The sequence below is a fragment of the Stylophora pistillata genome, chromosome 2 (assembly GCF_964205215.1).
Source record: "Stylophora pistillata chromosome 2, jaStyPist1.2, whole genome shotgun sequence".
Lineage (NCBI taxonomy): Eukaryota > Metazoa > Cnidaria > Anthozoa > Scleractinia > Pocilloporidae > Stylophora > Stylophora pistillata.
In genome coordinates this window covers 2,119,295-2,144,520 of record NC_142520.1, presented here as the reverse complement: position 1 = coordinate 2,144,520, position 25,226 = coordinate 2,119,295, and the positions used below count along the sequence as shown (strand labels likewise).

At 40.7% G+C, this 25,226-nt stretch overlaps 5 protein-coding genes and 1 long non-coding RNA gene across 8 annotated transcripts in view; 2 read left to right on the top strand and 4 right to left on the bottom strand.

Moving 5' to 3' along the window:
• Positions 1 to 900: 900 nt before the first annotated feature.
• LOC148736638 (uncharacterized) lies at positions 901 to 17,992 on the bottom strand. The gene is made up of 4 exons (XR_015996378.1): positions 17,889 to 17,992; positions 5,701 to 5,844; positions 4,511 to 4,647; positions 901 to 1,228 (listed from the first exon to the last, which is right to left on the bottom strand). It is a non-coding gene; the product is annotated as an uncharacterized LOC148736638 (long non-coding RNA).
• On the top strand, positions 1,307 to 4,513 carry LOC148736641 (mucin-like protein). Its single transcript, XM_088747687.1, has 5 exons — positions 1,307 to 1,319; positions 1,453 to 1,629; positions 2,513 to 2,689; positions 3,272 to 3,448; positions 4,098 to 4,513. The coding sequence occupies exons 1-5, from the start codon at positions 1,307 to 1,309 to the stop codon at positions 4,208 to 4,210; spliced, it is 657 nt and encodes a 218-aa protein (XP_088603813.1). The 3' UTR covers positions 4,211 to 4,513.
• Positions 6,085 to 11,141, bottom strand: LOC148736640 (protein mono-ADP-ribosyltransferase PARP14-like). The gene is made up of 4 exons (XM_088747686.1): positions 11,091 to 11,141; positions 8,637 to 10,680; positions 7,971 to 8,285; positions 6,085 to 7,379 (listed from the first exon to the last, which is right to left on the bottom strand). Exons 1-4 carry the CDS (start codon positions 11,139 to 11,141, stop codon positions 7,099 to 7,101), a joined length of 2,691 nt encoding a protein of 896 aa, XP_088603812.1. The 3' UTR covers positions 6,085 to 7,098.
• LOC148736639 (uncharacterized) lies at positions 10,556 to 13,295 on the bottom strand. The gene is made up of 3 exons (XM_088747930.1): positions 11,751 to 13,295; positions 11,212 to 11,385; positions 10,556 to 10,680 (listed from the first exon to the last, which is right to left on the bottom strand). Exons 1-2 carry the CDS (start codon positions 12,801 to 12,803, stop codon positions 11,242 to 11,244), a joined length of 1,197 nt encoding a protein of 398 aa, XP_088604056.1. The 5' UTR covers positions 12,804 to 13,295; the 3' UTR covers positions 10,556 to 10,680; positions 11,212 to 11,241.
• LOC148736637 (uncharacterized) lies at positions 15,670 to 21,900 on the top strand. 2 transcript variants are annotated; one of them, XM_088747931.1, is made up of 8 exons: positions 15,675 to 16,478; positions 16,679 to 16,825; positions 17,898 to 18,083; positions 18,249 to 18,425; positions 18,608 to 18,784; positions 19,709 to 19,885; positions 20,652 to 20,828; positions 21,484 to 21,900. In XM_088747931.1, the coding sequence occupies exons 2-7, from the start codon at positions 16,697 to 16,699 to the stop codon at positions 20,802 to 20,804; spliced, it is 999 nt and encodes a 332-aa protein (XP_088604057.1). In that variant the 5' UTR covers positions 15,675 to 16,478; positions 16,679 to 16,696; the 3' UTR covers positions 20,805 to 20,828; positions 21,484 to 21,900. The 2 variants fall into 2 exon arrangements, with proteins under 2 accessions (XP_088604058.1, XP_088604057.1); XM_088747932.1 differs by lacking the exon at positions 20,652 to 20,828 and having other exon boundaries at positions 15,670 to 16,478.
• A 301-nt stretch (positions 21,901 to 22,201) lies between these two features.
• The window catches only part of LOC111340383 (translation machinery-associated protein 16), a 35,950-nt gene continuing 32,925 nt past the window's right edge, over positions 22,202 to 25,226 (bottom strand). Inside the window, exons 7-8 of one of the 2 annotated variants that reach the window (XR_015996376.1) lie at positions 23,788 to 25,068; positions 22,202 to 23,358 (exon numbers count right to left, since the gene is read on the bottom strand). Coding sequence is in view for 1 of the 2 variants with exons in the window: in XM_088747937.1 (XP_088604063.1) it covers positions 24,933 to 25,068 (136 nt within the window). In the remaining variant the exon portion in view is untranslated. Of the gene's footprint in view, positions 25,069 to 25,226 lie in introns of both variants that reach the window. The other variant, XM_088747937.1, reaches the window with a different exon arrangement.

The following is a 25,226-nucleotide window of genomic DNA, read 5'->3' as shown; positions in this document are numbered from 1 at the left end:
TTCATTGGGTTATATTTATGTGGGACCAGCATTATCTATCGCGGGTAGGGGGGGTTGGAGGATCTTGGAGGGGGCTCTTATATTTTTCAGGGGAAAAGGGGGGTGCAGTCGTTCATGTGGCCGTGGAGTACAGTATTTCTATAGAAACTGCAACAATCCCTGTCCAGCACACGGAGGACGAGAGTGCAGGAGACTGGGACCTCGCTATAAATACCAAATTGTAACACACAAAAGTGTCCAGGTAGACTTTCGACAAAAAAGTCAAATGAGTTAACGAACAGAAAAAACATGAAATTAGAACATAGCTAGCAGAGTCGCGCAATCAAATTCATTATACGTAAGCGTGCTCAAAATCCCGATAGTGCACGCTGATAGCGTCAGCAAATCCGACTTCGCCAGAAATTTATTTTTTCGCGCGAGCGGCCATTGCTAGTGCGGGGAAAAATAATACATTTCGCGACAATAATGGATACAAACAGAAACTCGGCCTGCTAGTCCGAAAACGAAGACAATGTTTCAACCTTTTCCCATCGGCTAGAGTTCTTAAATGAGGCAGAAAAAGAGAAAAACAAAGGAAAAGGAGACTCGGCATCAGCGCCGTCACGATTCGCTTCAACTGATATTGTTGTCCGTTTTTCGCGTCGCATTTGATGCACAATTCCACCGGCTATGTTCTAAAACAATTGGTTCATGCTTTCAGCTGTGCACTATCGAATCGAGTTATGGAGCACGTGGGAAGTTTGGAGAGCACTCAAGAAGCTAGAGTTGCCCTCGGCTATCGCCTCGGGCAACTCTTACGCTTCTTTCGTGCTCTCCAAACTTCCCGCGTGCTCCATAACTCGATAGTGCACAGCTGAAAGCATGAACCAATTGTTAAATGGTAGAATGACATTCAAGTCATTCGGGATTTTGTTCCTTTCATTGGTTTATTCTGCCATGAGTCAGAGTACTATTGTCAAGCTGAAATACTGATACTACTACATTTTGCGGTTAAGTAGTGCTTTTCTATATCTTTTTCATGATTTCTTGTGTTCTCCTTCTCCAGTTCATGGCGCTTACTCTCCCTGGCAGCGCTTGCATGAATGTTCTCGATCGTGTGGAGGAGGAACTGAACACTTTTTTGCGACAATCCTCGGCCAGCACACGGAGGGAAAAGCTGTTCGAGACTTGGACCACCTGAAAAAAGCCGAAGTTGTAACACACAAAAATGTCCAGGTAAACTTTTACGCTGCGGATGAAATATTTGTAAAAGTTAGTTAATATACATCATGCATCACGGAATGTACACGGTGATATTACGGCTGATATGGATACAATTTGTTATCTTTAAAATGTTTTATCACATTGTAAAATAGTAAATACGTTGCTGCACCATTAGAATTTACTGTTTTATGTGGTTGGTGAACAGTCCGCTTTGATATTTTGTGAGATTTTTTGTTCCTTTCTGAGCAGTTCATGGCGGTTACTCCAACTGGCACACCCGCGGTGCATGCAGTCGATCATGCGGAGGAGGAACACAATTAGCCTATCGATTCTGCGACAATCCTCGACCAGCACACGGAGGACGAGACTGCAAGAGACTGGGACCAAATTATGAATCCCAAACTTGTAACACACAAAAGTGTCCAGGTAGACTTTCGACAAGAAAGTCAAATGAGTTAAAGAACAGAAAAAAAAAGCATGAAAATGGTAGAATGACACTGAAATCGTTTGGGATTATGTTCCCTCCAATGATTTATTCTGCCACGAGAGAACTACTGTCAAGCTGTCAAGCTGATCGTGATATTGATGGTGATAGTACGAAATATATTGTAGAACTGGTTCAATTTGTTTCAATTTCGCTGGGTTTGAATTTAGCATAGGTAGAGTTTTTACATTTTCAAATAAGGGGGTTGCATGTTCTTTTCGATTAATAAGGCAGATGAGAAGTTTTACTCGCTTTTGGCCGGAGAACAGCAAATGTGCCGGTTTCGAAAGTTTTTTAGACGCATTACTCCGAGTAACTAGTCCATAGGTTATAGAAAATAAAATTAGGGATTTATAAATATTTCTGAGTACAGATGAAGGAATAAAGTATCTCAGCTTGGAAATTATTCCCATGATCTTACTTATTTTAGTAATAAATCAGTCAATGTTGTTTTTCCAAGAAAGATTCTCACTCATAAAAACACCTGTATGTCACTATTATATTCTAAAGTGACTCTTCTATTTCTTACACTATCAAATATACTTATTCGTGTAGGATCATGGCTTTTCTTTCTGTTTTTTTACTTTTGTAATCAAATTCAGTTATTTGTAGTTAGCCAGTGTAAATCGTTCAGTTTCAGCAGTGATCGTCTGTTCTAAAGATTTGAGGTCCTTGCCAGCTTAATGGATATTAGTATCGTCTGCAAATACAAAACTGAAGTTTATTGGAAGAGAGGTAGATGTGGCCTCGTACTCTAGGCTTTTGAGTGAACATGAGATACTAAGTAAAATATTCCGTATTATTTTAAACGTCTCAACTTTATAGTTCATGGAGGTTACTCGCCGTGGAGCAGCTGGAGTGTTTGCAGTAGGTCATGTGACGGGGGAACTCAGGCTCGCAATCGTTCATGCACCCATCCTCGGCCAGCACTCGGAGGACGAAACTGCAACAAATTGGGAAACGCTACCGAGCGAAGAGGATGCAACACACAAAGCTGCCCAGGTAAAATTATCATATAGCAATGAACTTAGGATAAAAAGTCCGCAGCAAGAAAAGAAACAATCAAGGAAAGGTTTCATTTGGTAAAAATTTTATGGTCCTTTCTTCAGTTACATCTGAAGTTTCCTGAGATGGAGAAATATCTTCTCTGGGGGGAGTAGGGGTCTGTTATACCTTTAGACACTATAGGCTATGCCAAGTAAACCAAATAAGATAAGGGCTACTTCCTCTTCTCTAGTTCCTGTGCAAAGATTCACCTTTGCATTCTGTCTTACAGTGCGTTTTGAGCAGGGAGCGTAAAACGAAAATCAAAGCTACAGTAGTGGCCAATCAGATGAAAGGAAAATATTATGAGCAGTCAATGGGAACTCTTATATGAATCTCGCAAACTGTCTCAATCGCGGGAATACGCGCGTAGCCGAGTCGGGATTGGTTTAAGTTTGTGATCTAACTTCTTGACAAAGTGGCGTGAGATTTCTGAACCAATAACCAAGCAAAGAAAATAAAACTAAAGCAATCTGGGGTAACTTTCGATGCTCGATAGTAAATTTCTCTGAACAGAGGGTCCTTTGATTTTCTTGTCAGTCCACGGTGGCTACTCACAGTGGTCCGCCTGGTCTCCTTGCAGCCGCTCATGTAACGGGGGGAGCAGTCGCCGCTTTCGTTCTTGTACCAGTCCCCCTCCTTCAAACGGTGGAGGAAACTGTACCGCGCTTGGACAAGCTTTACAGTCCATGAAATGCAACACACACAAATGCCCAGGTTGAGATCTCCTTTACCTCTCTGGCTTGTGCATGCTTCCTTATTTGATTATTCAAAGATGGGTTCATTTAGGGACCAGTCGTTGTTTGTCTCCTAGGGGAGGAGGGGGAGGAGGCATTTGTGGGGAATCACATAGTTTCAATGGGGGTCGGAGGGGAGTCAGTCGTCGCCAAAACTGCCGTTGTAAAAGGATTCTTTAAAGAATTGACTCCCAATGGACAGCCAGTGAAGGGAGGGGTTCACAAGAATATTACAGTACCCCTACCCTACAGGGTACTAGGAATATTTTATCCTATCACAACCAAACTCCTCGCTCACCCCCCTTCCCCCCTTCCTCACTCACCTCCCTTTCCCCCCTCCCTCCAGGTGACAAATAAATGGTCGGCCCTCAGGTCGCACAATCTACCAATGAAGAAACTGTCGTAGCTATCCGGCTTGATTCCATAAACAAGTGAGATCAATAATACTTATTTAAAAACTTTCCTCTCCTCACCCTCTCGTTATATCGAATTAGCCAATCACCACAAGTACCACATAGCTACTTATTCTCATGATCGATTTGGACAGACGGCCATGAGAGGTCTAAAGGAGAAGGCTCAGTGCTGGATAAGTACTTTAAATCACTGATACTCTTCCATTTACATTTCAGTTTGCAAAAATCTTTTGGATGATGAATATTGCATCAAGTGGTCAAAGTTCTGCTCCAGCCATCCAATGTTTCAGCTAGATTGTAAAAAGGCTTGCGGCCTTTGTCAAGTTTAACAATACCGGGCGGAGAGAAATAGCCGGTTTAGTTTATCTCCTCGTGTACGAAAGCATGTCCGTACCTTTTAAACAAGGCTTTCATTGAGGAATAGTCTGAACTTGATCTACCACAAATATGTTTTATCAATCCTCATTACTGTACTCAAAAATTAAAACAAAAATGTCTCTAGCAATATAAAAATGTTAAAAAGTCGTTCAGTAAAAATTGTGTTAAGTCTAAAAATATTGAGCCACGTATTAGAGAATATTTTTTTTAGAACTCGTGAAGTGTTTAATTAAAGATCATTGACAACATACCAGCTCGCGAGCAAGGAAGTGAATTATTCAGCTGGCTTCCCCCTCACTTCTTTAGTCCTCGAGCCATCGAGTTCTCAGCATGTGTTAATTGTTGCTCTCCGAACCCGAGTCGCCGTTGTACATTTCAACACTACAAGCTTAGGGGATATAAAACAATGGCTCAAGTTTGAATAGGAAGGATGAAAGAAATTCATTTAGTTGAATATTGATTGATTGAGATTGTTTTGAAAACAATCTCAATCCTGTTTGGCTGGCGCTTCGGGAAATAGGAAATCAAGCTTACGTGACGTAGAGAGTGCTGAGGCAACACATCAAAGACGTCTGTTTATTTCTTTCATAATTTTTGAGACGCTTTGCTGATTATGAAGAGAATGTAAAAATATTCTACCATTAATCACTATCTAACCCTTAAAAAATTACCGGTAAACAGGATAATTTGGTTCAATTAACTGAGTTTACAATGTACTGACTGGCCACCACAGAGCGTTTCTAAAACTGACGTTTCGAGAGTTAGCCCTTCGTCAGTACCTCTGACGAAGGGCTAACGCTCGAAACGTGAACGTAAAAATCTCTTCACGGTGCCGGCCATTCTATATTTTCAACTTAGTTGATAAAGCCAAATTATCGTGCAATACTCCCACCGATAGGACCACGATCTCCTTAGAAATGTACCCCTTTACCGAAAAAGAATTAATTTAAAGAACATATATTCTGTAGAAGGATTCCCAACCAGATCAATACAAGGAAGTTTTTCTTATATCTAGATTTTTTTGTTAATTAGAAGTACAATGATCCTAAAGTACTGTACAGGAAATGCCTTCACCGATAGACCCTCGAGGCCAGAAGTACTTTACCATTTTGTCGTGGATCAGGCTCAAAATCTCAGCATATTTGTAGTTTTTTTTTTTTTTTTTTCTATGATCGTAAATGTTACCGAGAGTACCCTGTAACCTTTGAGTGATAATGTTATTGTTCAGATTACATCAAACTCTTGCCCAGCCTCCTGCTTTTGACACTCGACAACCCTCCGCTAACGGTGAATCACCAGAAGTTCATTTCCCGGCCTGAGACTACGCTGAAGCCGGGCCGCAATTGCGATACACAGTTGACAGCAGAAAACAACTTAAGGACTTTTTTCTACTATCAAACCCGTTTGATTAATGATAAAGCTTTGATTGCCAAAACCCTACATTTCATTTTAAGGTTTAATGCTTCCATCTTTAAGCTTTTCATCTGTTTCATCATCATGTCGTTGCTGTTTTTTCTCAAGAGTTGAAGAGTTGAATTTTCGCATCTTGATAAGCTGGAGGCTGGCGACATCGCAGTTCCAATCTCTAGAAAAATGATTACATAAAACTGTTTAAGAACAAAAATAAGTGATGTTTGGATCAAAGTGATTGGGCCGATCAATTCGAAGCTACGAGGTCTAGGTTTAAAAGCTCGGTCAATATGTAGAATATCTCCGTCGCTGATCATGTGTTTTACAAAAAAAAAGGTGGGGTATTTGAACATAATATTTGCCTAGGGGGGGAAGGGGCAGGAATTTAACAAACCAAAGGAAAGGAAACTCCAGGACAATATTTTAACGCGACTTACAATCTATTTAATCTCAACAATTGGTGAATCAGATGGTATTGAACGAAACGGTTAAAACTGCAAAGAAAATAGCGAAAAAAAACCTATCACAATATAAATGAAGCAAAATACCCCTAAAACTAAATACTCTCAGCAAAACTACGACGAAAATAACGATGAAAACTACATAGTACAAAACTTACATTTGTTTTGATACTGACGAGTGACTACCTAACGGCGAAAAAGTTGCACGTCGTGCGATACGATGAAATACAATAGTTCACAGAACTTACTGTAAAACTGAACAAACTACGATGAACAATACGGTTTAAAATACATGCTATGTTAAGTCTCGTTACGAAATGACACAAAGCATAGCACACGCAAAATTTCCACTGCAATTAGTGCTGTTTGTAAAAGAACAATAAACAATAGAAAAAGAACAAGGCGTTTGCGATCTACAATCTTTTGAAGACCCTTTGGTTGGGATATTTATAACCTGTGATCATCTATTTCTTGAGTTGTTTCCAAAGGTACAAAGCGGTAAAAGAGAGCAGGATGCAACCCATGGCTGAGGGTTACTCCCTTAGCCATAGCTGAGGGAGATGAAAAAACACTTCCCCGTTTTTCCTCTTGTGAAATAAAATTACGGGAAAATTCTTCAAAGAGGGTCCTAATAGGCTGATGGCTTTTACGGTTAACGGTCGAAATTTTGGCCATTTCACGGGTAACAGTTATTATCTCTCCATCATTGTCGCCACAAGTTTTTTCTTTTTTTTTTTTTAGAAGTTAAATTTTTCCACGAATTACGGTTAAAAGTCTTCCATTTTTACGCCAACGGCTAAAGTTGATGGCCGTTTTACGGCTGTCGGTTAACCCCATTGAAACCCTATTAAAATGGTGCGAAATAAGAAAAGCCTAATTGCTGGGTACAAATAGAAAGCCACTCTAATAATTCTACCATCCATTGGAATGTTTAGATCTTTCTTTCATATCGGTTATGTAAACAAACATTATTGCTTAAAGGTTATGAGGTAATCAGGATAACACTGGTTATCTCTGAAAACAGTGAAGATACTGGGATCGCCTCCTTCATCGACAACGGAATCGTAGAGAACTTCTGGCTTGGAGGGATGTATTGCCGGAGGTTCAAACAAGAAACGATTTCCCACACTGTATTGCCCTACTAAGACCTTGGCAAGGAACATGTAACGGTCCTCAGTATCACTCCCAGCGTAATTAACAGAGAGTGAAGCGTCTCTAGCGAAGTATACACCATGTCCAAGACGTGTTCCTAGAAAAAAAATTAAAGATTGAAAACCATATTAATTATGCCAAGTTCTTACAAAGAAAATATAGCAAATAGTTATGAGAACATAAGCCACCTCGTATTCTCTTGGTTATGATATTTGTATATTTTAATTGAACTGAATACCTGACCGCCCTTAACATTTATCATATCGATAAAACTGTCATGAGGACGGCAAGGCGCTGCTCAATGATGGCTTTGCTTGAACGTGTTTAAAGCGTCGTTCCTATATTCTTCATATGAAATACTTGCAATAATCATTCGGATAATAGCTTCCTCGATCCAGACCTTGCCTGTGACCGGATCATTTTCGTCTTTTCGCTGTAAAACTGGTCCTCTCTGTCTTTTTGGACCGTAGAACGTTTCGGATCAGTTTCAGTCTCTAGGAAACTGTACACCCACCCCTCCCCTAAACAAATATTGAGCTAACTTGTTATCAGTTGACTGTTGTTAAGTTAGGGGAGGAGTGGGTACGCAATCACTCAGATACTTATTAACACTGATCCAACATTTCGAGGGTAGAGTCAAACTACTGTCAACCACAAAACAGTTCCTTAAGATAATATCGACTCTCACCGTGAACTCCACTTAAACTTCTGTTGAATCCGTCCGACATAATTTTACCGACGTTTTTACCATCCGTCCCATGAAAAAGCATTCGTTCATTACTTCCTTTAACATCTTTATCCATTTTCTGTTTCATCGCCATGTAAGCCCGATACAGATATTTATTTTGTACCCGTTCGATCTTGACAACTTTTAAAGCACTTGCGGTAGCTTGAAACTTGCGCTCGACGCTCTGGTGCTCTTGGCTGCTTGGGACAAGGGGAACTTTGTGTACCCTCATATTGGGATTGGGAAATGGTTCCCAATGCGTTGGTAAAGGAAAACCTAAAAACATGAGATAATTACGTTGTTAACACAAAAAACATCAAGTCTTTACTCGTATGAAGCGCTAGTAACGAGAAACACTTAATAAAGGACAATCAAAAAAGCATATAATATACCAGTGAAGTCAAAGATTTGGCAATATGAACGGTGTGTATAATACACCTAGCCTCAGAGCCGGAGTAATTGCTTCTTAAAATACCTCTGACATAGTTTATGTAGTTGGTGATCCTTATAGATTAAAAGACCTTCAAGCATAAATCTAACCAAACTCTATTTAACGCGTACGTGGCGACCTAGAGAAACGAGTAAATTACACTGAGGTAAAACAACGTGATTTCAACTACATCTAACCTTCGTCAGCTTCCTTCACCTTCCTTTCTAGTCTTATTTGCTGGTCAGAATCCTTTTCGAGTCCTACTTTATGTTTCACGTCGATGATAAATTGTTCTGTACCCAGAGAAACTTCTACTTTGTCGTCTCCTTTGGAGTGTGCCAGCTCAATCATCTTGTTCTCGTTCGCACCAAATTCGATCACTTTGCCGTATAATTCATAGCTCCACACGATGTTCTTTGATATATATTGTCCAATACCTTCTTCATATTTCTGCTTCGTTCTCTCGTTTATCATTTTCCAGATCTCCTGGACAATGTGTTGAACGGCCTCTTGTTTACCTTGAACGACGGTAAGATTAGGCTCAGCCTCGACTTCCATTTTGACGTCGTGCTCAGAAGCTTCTCGTTTTAATTTGCGGATCTGATTTTGGGAGAGATCGCTAATGTCATCACTTTCTACCGTATTAGAGACAAAAACTCGGGCGAAATTATCACGTAAGCTCTTTGCGGCATTTTCAACACTGGGCTTGTCCTTACCGACGACGCAAACTTTTACGGAGTATCTTTGAACTCGTTCTCGTTCCTGCCTTCGCCTTCGTTTTCGTAGCCTCCTGAGAGCCTTTTTATCTGATCCACTGCCCTCATCGCCTACGACGCTTTTAAGGTGTTGCCCCTGTTGCGTTTGCAATAATTCGAATTCCTTCTTGAGGTCCGTTTTCAAAACAACCACTTTGACTTTTCGAATACTTTTGCAGTTGGCACTAAAAGATCTGAGCGCTTGAAACGTCACCTGGGCTGACTGTGCGGCGACCAAATTGTACCCTCCTGTGCCAATACATGGAATTGATATCGATTTCAGGCCTTTATCGTCTGCAAGACGGAGCCCCTCTTCTAAGCATTGCTGAAGATGTTGCAGATCCGGTGAGCCTGGAATGATGTGGATAATGTGAGGTACTGTTAAATTCCCTCCACTGGTCATTACCGCCGAGCCCGGGGAAATCTTCCCCACCTGGTTGCATTCCTTTAGCAACAGTGGACCGCACACTTTTGCTATCGCTTTACTTAACTCGCCAGCGTTGTTTAAATTCATGTCTGCGCTGGCAATATTCATGATAGCTTCACTGGTGTTCTCTTTGGTCAAGTCACCTGTTGTAACCTCCACACTAAATGGGCTATTTACGATTGTGCGTCGAGAGGCGTCTTCTTCTAAATGGTGCGAGTGTTTGAATTGTTCCTGCTGAAACGCCGGTAACATGTTTCCTTGGAAAATTACAATTCGGACTTTGCGAACCCGGTTGCATCTTCCTTCAAAGCTTTGGATTGCCTTAAAGATTAGGTTTCGTGAGTCAACCGCAGACACAAGATGTTTTCCGGTGCCTATCGTGGGAATGGAAATAGAGCTCAGACCTTTTGTTTCTGCCAGCTGGAGGCACTTTTCCACGCCCTGCTGCAGATGATCTTTATCAGAAGATTCTGGTATCAAGTGGATGATGTGACGTGCAGGGAGATTTCCACCACTGGTAATAACCACTGATGTGGTTGGCTGCCTCTTTAACTTGTTCAACTCCTCTTGTACTGCCTGGCCACACATCTTTTTCACTGCCTTGCTAAGTTCCCCTGCATTGTCCATGTTTAGGTCTTTACCTAACACATTTACGATAGCGTCGGTTTTTTCCTTGCATATATCTCCCTGCTCTATTTCAATCCTCACAGGCTCCGGCCTTGTCTTTGCTGGGCCTTGTTTCGTTTTTGGTCGAAAACTTTGCAGAAGGCGATGTAGCCTGTACTTAGGGGCGTCTTTGTACTTCGCTTTTAACTTATTCATCTCTTTTTTGAAAGCATCTTTCAATAGCTGGTCTTGCTGATACAGGACGAATTGAATATTCTGCAGTTGGGACATTGGATGGCCTCTGCAGAAGTCAAGTGCTTCCTGCAACATGATCCTGGAAGCGTTTTCTCGTGGAAATTTGAGGCTTTTAGTTCCTATGACCGGAAAAGCAATGGATTTCGCTCCAAGCTCCTCAGCTTTCTCCAGACATTTCCTAACGATGGCTTGTAATGTCTACATCCAAAAGAAAAAGCAAATCAACAACTAAGCAATTTCGAATAGCGTAAGTGTCTATCTACAACTTAGTAGTGCCCATACTTAATCCACTTGATAAACATAACAGATAGACTTTGCTGCTTTGAGTTACATTGACTTCAAGAATTACGCGCGTACGTGTCAAAATGTCTGATGGGTCTATAGAAAGACATCTGACGATCAACTTTGAAGTGACTAGTTCCATTATCGACCTGTGAGGGCCTCGCTCGTTTCACCGCTATCAACAGATGTAGTCATCATTATGTCAAGTTCTTGTTCCTTGTTGTCCAAAATTCTATGAAAAGTTATGAAGGGAAGATGTTAAATTGTTTTTTTTTACGTCCCTTAATTTAAAGTGCCTGTCTTCCCCCAAGCCTATATGAACTAACATTATCTTCTTGGATTTTGGTATTGGCAATATAACCATTTTTATCTATCATTTTCCTGGTAGTTTTTAGGGGCCAATTTGGTCTTGAGTAACTCTCTCATGAACAAAAGCACAACTCTTACCTTCTCCGCCGTCCCACCCTTGACGCCATCCTACTCGCAACAGTGAGTGAGCATCACTTGCGTGGCTGGGGTTAAACCACATGAAACAATAACTTCGCCAACATCTGGAGTGGGTTTCCAAGGAGCACCTGCCTTTTTGATTGCTTCACCGTGGGAGCTGACTACTACATCAGCCTGTAAAGCACGTTCAAGAAAATAGTAAGAATTCCTCTCTTAAAACATTTCTAATTCGACTCAACTAATGCTGGCTTTTCATAAAGTAATAACAGTTTCCAAATCAGCAGAGGTTTTAATTGATTAACTGCTACCGATGAGAGGCTGCAAGCCTACTAATGATACAAATACTAATTAAAACATCCAAACAAACTTTCAAAACTTTCTACATCGCATGTAGGGGAGAGTACTTATGAGATAGAAATAACTCGTTCGGATGGAAATTTCAATAATGTTTAGTTAAAACATTTGCATGATGCAGTTTTTAACCGATCAGGGGATCATTTTGCCATCAATCTGAAATGCTGTATTCATACTTTCACTACCTTTTCTTGCTCGATGAATCCAGGTTTCCATGATATATTATGGCCATGGGTTGTTACAAGAGTTGACGTATCATTTCCAACAATGGTACCTTCATCAACAGCAGAAGTGACATCATTAAGGCCACAACCACTGGCATCATTTTGGTCCACTTCATCATTATCATCACATTTGCCATCATCAGCAGTTCCAACACTGTCCTTGTTATCATCACTGTCATGGTTTATCTCATCATCATATTCATTTCCTTCTTCGATAGTCATTTCCTCTTCACCTGTAGAGGCAGTAGATTCAGTTTCGGACTCTCTGCACAAGTTCTCCTTGAAACCTATGACACAATCCTGTTCCTTTTCCACCGATTTCACCAAGCATCTTCCTTTTTCAGTGTCGAGGTACTTCAGCAGCCCTGGCTGCTCTATATCAAACGCATGTGACGCGATATCATTTGTGAGGTGATCAAGCTTCTTTCTCGCCCGTTTCAAGCCTTCCCTCTTTTCAGATATTTCAAAATGTTCAGGTCTTTCTCCATTTTCAATCGAAACGTAAAATTCTTTCAGCTGATCTTCTATGGATCGTAAGTTGTTTTCACGAAACTCGCCAATATACTTCCTCATAAGGTCCCAGATGCACACATCGTCTTCTTGTTTGATGTAATTGTCTTCTAGGAAGGCACTTAGCTTTTCCAATACTTCACTGACTTCATCTTTAAACCCCACTACATGGGTATCATTCCAGACGTTTCCATGGACACAGACAGTTGATTTTGCATTGATTTCATCGCATATCTTGATCCATTCAGTTGACTTTAGCAAATGATCACCCTTAACATCCACTTTAACTTGTTTTTCCAGTATCAACTCGTTCATGAGCTTTTCAGCGGCGTCTACATGCGCAGCTGACATTCCCACAATCTTGGCGTCTTTGTCAATGAAACAGATCGCCTCAACCTCATTGCTTTCCAACTCATGATTGACTTTTTTAATCCCCTCTTCGGAACATAAGACTTTCAAAACTCTAGCAGATAAACTAAGTTCTTTCACATCTATGCCTTTCATTTGATTGGAAAACTCAGATATTGCCTCAATAAACTGTTCTTGGGGTCCTGCGAAATGGACTTCCTCCTTTTCTTTTTCTATCTTGATTTCTAATTCCTTCCTCTCGTCTGCTAGTTTATCCGCAAGCTTTATTTTCTTCAGCAAGATTATGTGTTCTTTGGAAACATGTAGAGAGGCCTGCTTCCAGTAAGCTTCCCTTGTCTCCTTCTGTTCAATCCTTTGAGTGGTATCGAATACTCTATCACGTTCCTCATCTTCTTTTAGAGAGATCTGCTTCCAGTGGGTTTCCACCGTCTCCTTCTGTTGAATCGTTTGAGGGGTTTCATCTTCGAGAAATTCTTGGTGGATTTTGATTGAAAGCTGCTTTCCGTTTAACACAATTGCTATAAGGGACTATAAGGGGGAAACTTCTTAAGCTCAGTGTTGGGCCCTGGACTGCCTGGGTTATGGTGAGCCGGTGCGCCTTCGTAGATGAATACAACTTGTTCATCCGGATCAAGATGAAGTCTTGTTTAGTAATAGAAGGATAAATGTCGTTTCAGTGAGAACATTTTTTCACGAACAAGTAAAGCGCCATCGATTGACTTTTTTCTCTTATCATTTATGTAAAACATGCAATTCAAGTCCAGTCACCCAAGAGAATGTTACATTCATGCTAATGCTTTTGTATTCGCACAATAGATTGTCAATCTTTATGATAATTACGCAAATGAATTTTCTATTCTCTATGAGTGCTTGTCAACAAATGCAATTGTTAGTTGGTTGGTGTTATTGAAGTATATTGTGATGTAAATGACCAGAAAGTTCCCGCTAGAAATGTCTGAGAGCGCATTTGTTGGTCAGTTAACGTTATTGAATATCAATACATATTCAAATATCCAAATTGAAAGTTCGATCAACACTAATGAAATTTAAAACATAGCTAGCAGAGTCGCGCAATCAAATTCATTATACGTAAGCGTGCTCAAAATCCCGATAGTGCACGCTGATAGCGTCAGCAAATCCGGCTTCGCCAGAAATTTTTTTTTCGCGCGAGCGACCATTGCTAGTGCGGGGAAAAATAATACATTTCGCGACAATAATGGATACAAACAGAAACTCGGCCTGCTAGTCCGAAAACGAAGACAATGTTTCGACCTTTTCCCATGGGCTAGAGTTCTTAAATGAGGCAGAAAAAGAAAAAAACAAAGGAAAAGGAGACTCGACATCAGCGCCGTCACGATTCGCTTCAACTGATATTGTTGTCCGTTTTTCGCGTCGCATTTGATGCACAATTCCACCGGCTATGTTTTAAAACAATTGGTTCATGCTTTCAGCTGTGCACTATCGAGTTATGGAGCACGTGGGAAGTTTGAAGAGCACTCAAGAAGCTAGAGTTGCCCTCGGCTATCGCCTCGGGCAACTCTTACGCTTCTTTCGTGCTCTCGAAACTTCCCGCGTGCTCCATAACTCGATAAAGAAAAAAAACAAAGGAAAAGGAGACTCGACATCAGCGCCGTCACGATTCGCTTCAACTGATATTGTTGTCCGTTTTTCGCGTCGCATTTGATGCACAATTCCACCGGCTATGTTCTAAAACAATTGGTTCATGCTTTCAGCTGTGCTTCTTGAGTGCACGCTAAAGCATGAACCAATTGTTAAGTATTCTAGAGTTAATGAAAAACTTATTTACTTTATTGATATAACCTTTGGCATAAATGAAAGTATATTTTCTGGTAATGAACAGCAAAAGGTGTATTTTATATGAAATTAATTCTTGCCACAAAAATACAATATGGCAGTACTTTTCCATTTGGGTCCGGGTGTAGGTCCCTCAGTGCATGGTTGACAGTTGACTCTTCAAGTTCCCTTTCGCACTGTCGTTCGCAGCGTCCTAGTATGGTGTTACCTTCCCAAAGCTAGGCATGAAATAAAAGACCCTTTGCACTCCTCCTGCCCATCCTCTCCCCTCCCCCTCCTTTCCCCTCCCCCTCCTTTCCCCTCCCCCTCCTTTCCCCTCCCCCTCCTTTCCCCTCCCCCTCCTCTCGTTTCCCCTCCCCCTCCTCTCCCCTCCCCTTTTTTCCCCTCCCCCTCCTCCTTACATACACACATACATACAACGAAAATGAGAAGACTCTCAAACGAACTCGTGCAACCACTTTAAGCAATTCGAAACTGATGTTTTGTTAGAGAGCGACAGCTGTCAGACGATGAAGCGAGGCATTGTCGCCACCATGTGTATGTGGCTTTCATTTTCACTGGGAGGAATGAGATACCAGTAATTATCTATCGCCTAGAAGGGTAAAGGGTATTTTTTGGTGGGGAGGGGGCGAAGAATCACATGGTTTTTAGGGGGAACAGAGAGGCGATCAGTCGTCGCAAGCAGAGTATAAAAGTGGGAGACTGCCAATTAACTGCAAATGAAGGGAGGAGGATCATAAGAATATTACAGAGCCCTATGGGGAATCAGGTCAATTTTACCGTGATACAACCAAACATTCTCCAACCTCCCTCCTCCCCCCTCCCCCCACCCCCCTCCCCCCTCCCCCCACCCCCCTCCCCCCTCCCCCCACTCCAGGTGTTAAATAATGATGAGCGATCCCTGAGCACTGTGCATAACTCTACGCTAATTCACCTGGTAACAAATACTGGGGGCTAGAGCCAGATCAGGAGTCTCACGAGCAAAGTTCAGAGAACAGCTTTAGACGTGATACTAGAACCCATCTTAGACGTTTTATGGGAAAAGTTTGAACAGAAGTCTTTCAACTGAGGCCTTCTTGCGTCATCGTTCAGCCGTTTTCCAACCGAAGTAGGTATGTTCATGAATACTAGTAGAAATACTTAATACATTGCAGGATCAAGACAATGTTAGGTAAATTTTGAACTTCTATGTTTCGCGGAATTTGCTCTCCGCACACGCTGGTTCAACAAACGAGGACTGTATACTCTCTTTTAAGTTGGCTTTTATTCTTCAGCTCACAACATTCACGTTCTGCTCTACGATCTAACTAACTTAGGATCACAAGTGCCACTTTTATTGGCTACAGATATCCACACAGATATCCACATAGTTGTCTATTAATTTCCTAATCGGTTGATCCCACTAATTCCTGTTGCATGGGTCTGTTAGACAAATCTTATCGCGATTTCACTAGCAATTACCTAGTCAATTACATCATTGTTTGTCGCTCGTTCTACGCATTCTTTGTCAATATTTCCGGTTACATTCTACCGGTCTCTATTAGAGGTAAAGAACCAATAACACTTAGTGCGGCGCTAATCATGCGAAATATAACAAAACAAGCAAAATCCTAAAATTGCGTGTAAACATTCTATAACACTGTGCTGTTTGCTTTTAACATAAATGTAATACTCAAACTCGATCCCTCAATAGAATCGATACTGAAAGGAAATACTCCTGGCAGGAGTCAGGTGAACTATTGACACCGTAATGTAATACAGAAAAAAAAGAAAAAAACCACAAGAAAGCTGACACGTCAAAGAATGTCCCACAGCCAAAAAAAAGCTATTGTTACATAGGCGACGGAGTCACAATTTCCATTTGCAGACAATTATTGGAAAGTGTTACTGGAACAATTCTTGTTAACTGGGAGAGGAACATCGTCATGGAATCTCAGGTTTATCATTTGTTTCTCATGATTCTTCTAAACTGTCATCACATTCGGTCTCAAAAAGGTAAGACGATGGCTTTGTGACGTTACAATCCTACAACAGAAGGAGTGTGCTGCAGTCCAGATTAGTTGAATGAAGGCGAATTTAGAAAAGTTCTCCTTTTCACATGTCAGTAAACTTTCCTTTTTCGCTACGTGTTCCATCATTATATGCACACTTCAAGGATTCTTCAATTACGATTTTACTTTGTAATTTATCTTTATTTCTTCACGACATATTTAATGAGACAGCAAAAGTCAAGCCCTGTAGAAACATCTTCAGCGACTCACGATGTTCCGATTGGAAAGAGTTCTGCGAAGGAAACGATTTTCTTCGACTTCAATGTGCAAAGACTTGTTCAGCATGTCAGGGTTCGTTATAGCTCATTTCCAAATTACCTCTGGCTTCTTTTTCAAAGCGATTCCTGGTGCTCATCCTTTCATATAATAACACGTTTTTATTCGCATGCATTATAAACTCATTTTCACAAGAATGGTTGAAAACTGGGCCTCGTTTTGAAAAAGAGGCCATGAGTAATTTGGAAATGGCCTGTTGTATGTGTATCTCTGTATTCTTTTATTGAGGAACGGGGGGGGAGGAAAGGTGGAAGGCTTTACTAAACTGGCCAGAAAGGAAGAATTTATTGAATGTTGATAGTATGAAACAGCAGAGCGTTAGGACGAAAAACCTTTTTGAAGGGGTGGCCGCTATTTCGTAGAAAAGTTGGTGGAAACTTAAAGTGCACCTAAACCCAACATTTTTTTCGCTTAACGAATTAAGCGTATTTTTTGCAGTATTTCTGTGCTTAAAATTTTTTTATTTGCTCAAATCTTTAATTTTCTGTGCCCAGTCAAAATACCGAAAATCGGCCGCCATCTTGGTCCACGACCGAGTTTAAAAAGGAATGGTTCTAGCGGGTAATGTGACGTCAAATCAAGAACATGAAAGTCTGCATCTCACACATTTTCACTTGTTTGGGAAGGTTGTAGTCGATATTGTCCGAAAATATGCCGACTAAGTGTGTTTTAGGAGGATGTAGCAACGTGCGAAATTTGCAAGAGGGTATCGCGCTTCATACATTCCTCATACAACACACCTAGTCGGCATATTTCGGACAATATCGACGACAACCTTCCCAAACAAGTGAAAATGTGTGAAATGCAGACTTTCGTGTTCTCGATTTGACGTCACATTACCCACTAGAACTATTCCTCTTAAAACTCGATTGTGAGCCAAGATGGCGGCCGATTTTCGGTATTTTGACTGGGCACAGAAAATTAAAGATTTGAACAAATAAAAAAAATTTAAGCACAGAAATACTCCAAAATATACGCTTATTTCGTTAAGCGAAAAAAAAATTTTTGGTTTAGGTGCGCTTTAAATGAACCTCAAAGAGCAGCCTGAAAAGAAAATAATGAAGTTTACATTACTTACAACCCTAAGGATCTCCTGTTAATGGTAGCTACTCTCAATGGTCCGTTTGGAGCCGATGTAGCCGTTCCTGCGATGAAGGAAATCAGCAACGTTTTCGAACATGTACCAATCCCGCACCTTCGAAGGGAGGAACAGACTGTAAGAGACTTGGACCGAATAAAGAATCAAGGAAATGCTTTATACGCAGATGCCCAAGTAAGTAGTACAAGAATTTGTCGCACTGCGTGGCGCATGGGCGAGTGGGTTAAACATTTCTATGAAAATCTTTCAAAGGTCGGTTTACCACTATCTTTTGATTTTTTTAAGTACTTCAAACAAATTTTTTGTTTGTTTGCTTGTTTGCTTGTTTTTTCAAATCAGTTCATGGAGGCTACTCTCAGTGGTCCTCGTGGTTTCTATGCAGTAAGTCATGTAACGGAGGAACCAGGTATCGCTTTCGTTCTTGTACCAATCCTACTCGAGCACATGGTGGTAGGAACTGCAGAAAGCTGGGACGAGCGACGGAATCACAGAGTTGTAATATACATAGGTGTCCTGGTAAGGGATATGTTTGATTTAATGAGACTAAAGCTTCATGTACTCAGGAAACTCCGAGGTATATTTTCTAGGAATACCACCCAGTTATCTATCACAGAGCTTAATCCTTGAGACCTTTTCTGCAGAATTAGGATTACCTTTATTCCTTTTGTTAATTATTTTTTCGTGTTCTTCTTTCTCAGTTCATGGTGGTTACTCACATTGGTACCCCTCGGGTAGGTGCAGTCGGTCATGTGGTCAAGGAGTACAGCTATTCCTTCGAGACTGCAACAATCCTCGGCCAGCACACGGAGGACGAAGCTGCAGGGGACTGGGACCGCGTTATGAGTACCAAACTTGTAACACACAAAAGTGTCCAGGTAGACTTTTGACAAAAGAGTCAAATGAGTTAAAGGACAGAAAAAACATGAAAATGGTAGAATACCATTCAAGTCATTTGGGATTATGCTCCTTTCAATTTTCAATGATTTATTCTGCCAGGAGAGAACTACTGTCAAGCTGATCGTGATATTGATAGTGATAGTGCCAAAAATATTGTAGAACTGGTTCAGTTTGTTTCAACTTCGCTGTGTTTGAAACTTAGCAAAGGTAGAATTTTTGCATGATTTTAAATAAGGGGGTTGCATGTATTTTTTTTTTTTTTTATTAATAAGGTAGATTAGACGTACTACTCGCTTTTGGAGAACAACAATTGTGCCGATTTCGATCGTTTTTGGTCGAATTACCCCAAGCAACGAGTCCATAAGTTATATGAAGCAAAATTAAGGATTTATAAATATTTCTGAGTACAGATGAAGGAATAAAGTATCTCAGCTTGGCAATCGCTCCTATGATCTTACTTATTTTAGTGATATTGCAGTCAATAAGGTTTTTCCAAGAAATATTCTCATTCATAAAAACACCTAAGTGCTTTATGTCACTATTATATTCTAAAGTGACTCTTCTATTTTTTACACTATCAAAATATACTTATTCGTGGAGGATCATGGCTTTTCTTTCGTCGAGGGCAAGAATTACACTGTTTGTTTATTTTTGTAATCAAATTCAATTATTTGTAGTTAGCCAGTGTAATTGTAAATGTAAATCGTTCAGTTTCAGCATTTATCGTCTGTTTTAAAGACTTGAGGTCCCTATCAGCTTAAGGGACATTAGTATCAACCACAAATACAAAACTGAAGTTTATTGGAAGAGAGGTAGATGTGGCCTCGTACCCAAGTCTTTTGAGTGAATATGAGATACTAAGTAGAATATTCCGTATTATTTTAAACGTTTCATCTTTATAGTTCATGGTGGTTACTCGCCGTGGAGTAGCTGGAGTGTTTGCAGCAGGTCATGTGACGGGGGAACTCAGGCTCGCTATCGTTCATGCACCCATCCTCGGCCAGCACTCGGAGGACGGAACTGCAACAAATTGGGAAACGCTACCGAGCGAAGAGGATGCAACACACAAAGCTGCCCAGGTAAAATTATCATATAGTAATGAACTTAGGATAAAAAGTCCGCAGCAAGAAAAGAAACAATCAAGGAAGGGTTTTATTTGGTAAAAATTTTATTGTCCTTTCTTCAGTTATATCTGAAGTTTCCTGAGATGGAGAAATATCTTGACTGGGGGGAGTAGGGGTTTGTAATACCTTTAGGCACTATAGGCTATGCCAAGTAAATCAAATAAGATAAGGGCTACTTCTCCTTCCCTAGTTCCTGTGCAAAGATTCACCTTTGCATTCTGTCTTACAGTGCGTTTTGAGCAGGGAGTGTAAAACGAAAATCAAAGCTACCGTAGTGGCCAATCAGATGAAAGGATAATATTATGAGTAGTCAATAGACCACTTTCATAAATGGCTGCCGGATTAATATTCTTTTGTTTAAATTTAAATTAGCCCTTCTGGCCTCGTTCTCCAGTACAAAATTCAAAAGAACACATTATCTCAAGCGAGGCCAGTAGGGCTAATTTAAATTTAAACAAAAGAATATTAATCCGGCAGCCATTTATGAAATTGGTCTATGGGGAACTCTTATATGAATCTCGCAAACTGTTTCAATCGCGAGAATACGCGCGTAGCCGAGTCGGAATTGGTTTAAATTTGTGATCTAACTTGTTGACAAAGTGGCGTGAGATTTCTGAAACAATAACCAAGCAAAGAAAATAGAACTAAAGCAATCTGGGGTAACTTTCGATGCTCGATAGTAAATTGCTCTGAACAGAGAGTCCTTTGATTTTCTTTTCAGTCCACGGTGGCTACTCACAGTGGTCCGACTGGTCTCCTTGCAGCCGCTCATGTAACGGGGGGAGCAGTCGCCGCTTTCGTTCTTGTACCAGTCCCCCTCCTTCAAACGGTGGAGGAAACTGTACCGCGCTTGGACAAGCTTTACAGTCCATGAAATGCAACACACACAAATGCCCAGGTTAAGATCTCCTTTACCTCTCTGGCTTGTGCATGCTTCCTTATTTGATTATTCAAAGATGGGTTCATTTAGGGACCATTCGTTGTTTGTCTCTTAGGGGAGGAGGGGGAGGGGGCTTTTGTGGGGAATCACATGGTTTCAAGGGGGATCGGAGGGGAATCAGTCGTCGCCAAAACTGCTGGTGTAAAAGGATTCTTTAAAGAATCGACTCCCAATGGACAGCCAGTGAAGGGAGGGGTTCACAAGAATATTACAGTACCCCTACCCTACAGGGTACTAGGAATATTTTATCGTGTCACAACCAAACTCCTCGCCTCACCCCCCTCCCCTTCCCCCCTTCCTCGCTCACCTCCCCTTTCCCCCTCCCTCGAGGTGATAAATAAATGGTCGGCCCTTAGGTCGCACAATCTACCAATGAAGAAACTGTCGTAGCTATCCGGCTTGATTCCATAAACAAGTGAGATCAATAATACTTATTTAAAAACTTTCCTCTCCTCACCCTCTTGTTATATCGAATTAGCCAATCACCACAAGTACCACATAGCTACTTATTCTCATGGTCGACTTGGACAGACGGCCGTGAGAGGTCTGAGGGAGAAGGCTTAGTACCGGATAAGTACTTGAAATCACTGATACTCTTCCATTTACATTTCAGTTTGCAAAAATCTTTTGGATGATGAATATTGCATCAAATGGTCAAAGTTCTGCTCCAGCCATCCAATGTTTCAGCTAGATTGTAAAAAGGCTTGCGGCCTTTGCCAAGTTTAACAATACCGGGCGGAGAGAAATAGCCGGTTTAGTTTTCCTCCTCGTGTACGAAAGCATGTCCGTACTTTTTAAACAAGGCTTTCATTGAGGAATAGTCTGAACTTGATCTACCACAAATATGTTTTATCAATCCTCATTACTGTACTCAAAAATTAAAACAAAAATGTCTCTAGCAATATAAAAATGTTAAAAAGTCGTTCAGTAAAAATTGTGTTAAGTCTAAAAATATTGAGCCACGTATTAGAGAATATTTTTTTTAGAACTCGTGAAGTGTTTAATTAAAGATCATTGTCAACATACCAGATCGCGAGCAAGGAAGTGAATTATTCAGCTGGCTTCCCCCTCACTTCTTTAGTCCTCGAGCCATCGAGTCCTCAGCATGTGTTGATTGTTGCTCTCCGAACCCGAGTCGCCGTTGTACATTTCAACACTACAAGCTTAGGGGATATAAAACAATGGTTCAAGTTTGAATAGGAAGGATGAAAGAAATTCATTTAGTTGAATATTGATTGATTGAGATTGTTTTGAAAACAATGTCAGTCCTGTTTGGTTGCCGCTTCGGGAAATAGGAAATCAAGCTTACGTGACGTAGAGAGTGCTGAGGCAACATCAAAGACGTCTGTTTATTTCTTTCAAGATTTTTGAGACGCTTAGCTGATTATGAAGAAAATGTACAAATATTCTACCATTAATCACTATCTAACCCTTAAAAAATTACCGGTAAAAAGGATTATTTGGTTCAATTAACTGAGTTTACAATGTACTGACTGGCCGCCACAGAGTGTTTCTAAAACTGACGTTTCGAGAGTTAGCCCTCGTTAGGGCTAACGCTCGAAACGTGAACGTAAAAATCTCTTCACGGTGCCGGCCATTCTATATTTTCAACTTAGTTGATAAAACCAAATTATCGTGCAATACTCCCACCGATAGGACCACGATCTCTTTAGAAATGTACCCCTTTACCGAAAAGAATTAATTTAAAGAACATATATTCTGTAGAGGGATTCCCAACCGGATCAATACAAGGAAGTTTTTCTTATATCTAGATTTTTTTGTTAATTAGAACGTATCAAGAAATGGTCTATTGTTCCGGCTCAAATTCACACATTAAGTAGTAAACAATAGTTCTTTTGTTCTTTGTAGCGCTGAGGGACTTTAGCCGAAGCGACGAGAAAAAGTTCGTGACTAATCGGAAAAAAATTTTTGGCATCACAATTTAGCTATTTTGGAAGAGTAGGTGGAGCATATTTGCACACGACAGATAAATAGCGCTTTATACTATTACTAAAAATAGATTTTGTTACGTGATAACCTATGAGACCCCCCGCACAGACTCAGACAAACGTTGCGACCAGCTTAAAAATGTATGAGCGAGAGCTGTAAAATTAAAACAAAACGACGGAAAATTTCGTCAAAAAATGACTTGGCGTTCTAAAAGGAAGCGGCATGGTTGGTACCAAACACTGTTGTTGGGGTGAGTGTAAGACAGACTCAAGATATGCAGATAAATGGCCAAAATCACTCAAAGAGTGAAAGGAATCAGGGAAGAAAGTATTCATTCCTTTCCCAAAACCTTCGCGAGACATGGCAAAGTGGAAGCGTTGGCTAGTGGCTTGTTCGCGTGAGTTTTTTACGGAGAAAAAGAAACACTTAAGTTATATTTGTCCTCTTCACTGGCCCGGCGAAAAAGGTCTAACAGCCGAATTTCCCGATCCACTGAAGGCAAATCTAAGACCAGCGCAAGTAAGTTGAGCACATGCTCCTAAGAGGAAAGCACCGAAAGAAAGAGAAAATTCAGCGTTAAAGAAACAGAAATTATTCAATGACAACTGCATGAACATTAACTACATAAACTACATGAACTGGCATTTAATAGAAACACAACCAGTATTGAGCGAAATACACAAAAATCCGCCGCTCGTATCTTACAAAAGAGGGCGATCGCTCAAAGACATACTCGTGAGAGCCAAACTTTGAATGAGCTATTCTACACACGCGCTGGGGAGTCGTGTAGGCCTGTCAACCCCCTTTTTACATTGTTTACATCAGAATTTTCTTGAAAAACTTTGGCAGTAAACCATTTTCCATGATCGATTGCCGGATCAAGGGTGTGATAATTCCCGCATCTCACACAGTCTGTACAAGATCTTCTCGTTTACCGCTTAATTTTAAGCCCCTACATTTTACCCACCGTTTTAGCTGGTCTACAATGTATTCTTCCGGTTCTCTTTCAAATTTGGAGCCAGGAACGCCGTCCTCTTCGGTCAGAACTGTAAGAGAATAAGCGAACTACTCGCCATTTCCCTTGTAGCTCTCAAAGAAGTGGAGTTTGTTTGTCTGAGTCACGCGGGGGTCTAAAATTTCATGACGTCATTAGTATAAAGCGCTATTGTCACCGGAGTACCCCAAGGGAAAATTAAACACTGATTTAGCCGCTTCGGGAAAGTGGGTAGCGTAAATTTGTCTGATACAATGTATATATGAAGTTCATATATTTTGAACTGCGGTATTAGATACGTACGATGCACGATCCTCCTGCGAGGATCGTTCATCATACGTATGTAAATTTGTCTCGTCGAGTCAACTCTCAATGGTCTACCCCAGGAAAAAATTGACCGCTAATGTGGCAATGCACACATCGAGAATTCAAAATACGTCATGTGTCTCATTCAGACCACTTCTCCCCGTATAAATCTTTCTCCAGAAACTGTCATAGTTCTAAACTAAAGTCGTCATAGTTCTAAACTAAAGTCTAGTCTTTCCGAGCGTTTAAATTTCCCGCTCGTATGCTAATCGGAAGCTTCGACAAATCCCTCGTGCGTTCTAAAGCTGTTGCGCCATTGTTGAAAAATGGCCATATAGGGTCATTTTTCGCCTTTCTAACAAAGCCTATTGTTATCAAATTTGAGCCACTTTTCTTGATACGAGTACAATGATCCTAAAGTACTGTACAGGAAATGCCTTCACCGATAGACCCTCGAGGCCAGAAGTACTTTACCATTTTGTCGTGCATCAGGCTCAAAATCCCAGCATATATGTAATTTTGTTTTTTTTCTATGATCGTAAATGTTACCAAGAGTGCCCTGTAACCTTTGAGTGATAATGTTATTGTTCAGATTACATCAAACTCTTGCCCAGCCTCCTGCTTTTGACACTCGACAACCCTCCGCTAACAGAGAATCACCAGAAGTTCATTTCCCGGCCTGAGACTACGCAGAAGCCGGGCCGCAATTGCAATACACAGTTGACAGCAGAAAATAACTTAAGGACTTTTTTTACTATCAAACCCGTTTGATTAATGATAAAGCTTTGATTGCCAAAACCCTACATTTCATTTTAAGGTTTAATGCTTCCATCTTTAAGCTTTTCATCTGTTTCATCATCATGTCGTTGCTGTTTTTTCTCAAGAGTTGAAGAGTTGAATTTTCGCATCTTGATAAGCTGGAGGCTGGCGACATCGCAGTTCCAATCTCTAGAAAAATGATTACATAAAACCGTTTAAGAACAAAAATAAGTGATGTTTGGATCAAAGTGATTGGGCCGATCAATTCGAAGCTACGAGGTCTAGGTTTAAAAGTTCGGTCAATATGTAGAATATCTCCGTCGCTGATCATGTGTTTTACAAAAAAA

Bases quoted from the DNA above. Each gene is read 5' to 3' on its own strand.
- LOC148736640 (XM_088747686.1), bottom strand. From the start codon at position 11,141: ATGATAGATAAAAATGGTTATATTGCCAATACCAAAATCCAAGAAGAT. The intron at 8,286-8,636 runs GTTAGATGTAGT...TCATGTTTTTAG, and splicing joins GGTGAAGGAAGCTGACGAAG to GTTTTCCTTTACCAACGCAT. The intron at 7,380-7,970 runs GTGAGAGTCGAT...TTTTTTTTCTAG, and splicing joins AAGTTTAAGTGGAGTTCACG to GAACACGTCTTGGACATGGT.
- LOC148736637 (XM_088747931.1), top strand. From the start codon at position 16,697: ATGAGACAGCAAAAGTCAAGCCCTGTAGAAACATCTTCAGCGACTCAC. The intron at 18,084-18,248 runs GTAAGTAGTACA...TTTTCAAATCAG, and splicing joins CTTTATACGCAGATGCCCAA to TTCATGGAGGCTACTCTCAG. The intron at 18,426-18,607 runs GTAAGGGATATG...CTTCTTTCTCAG, and splicing joins TAATATACATAGGTGTCCTG to TTCATGGTGGTTACTCACAT.
- LOC148736641 (XM_088747687.1), top strand. The intron at 1,630-2,512 runs GTAGACTTTCGA...TCAACTTTATAG, and splicing joins TAACACACAAAAGTGTCCAG to TTCATGGAGGTTACTCGCCG. The intron at 3,449-4,097 runs GTTGAGATCTCC...TTTACATTTCAG, and splicing joins CAACACACACAAATGCCCAG to TTTGCAAAAATCTTTTGGAT.
- LOC148736639 (XM_088747930.1), bottom strand. From the start codon at position 12,803: ATGAAAGGCATAGATGTGAAAGAACTTAGTTTATCTGCTAGAGTTTTG. The intron at 11,386-11,750 runs GTAGTGAAAGTA...CGTGCTTTACAG, and splicing joins GATTCATCGAGCAAGAAAAG to GCTGATGTAGTAGTCAGCTC.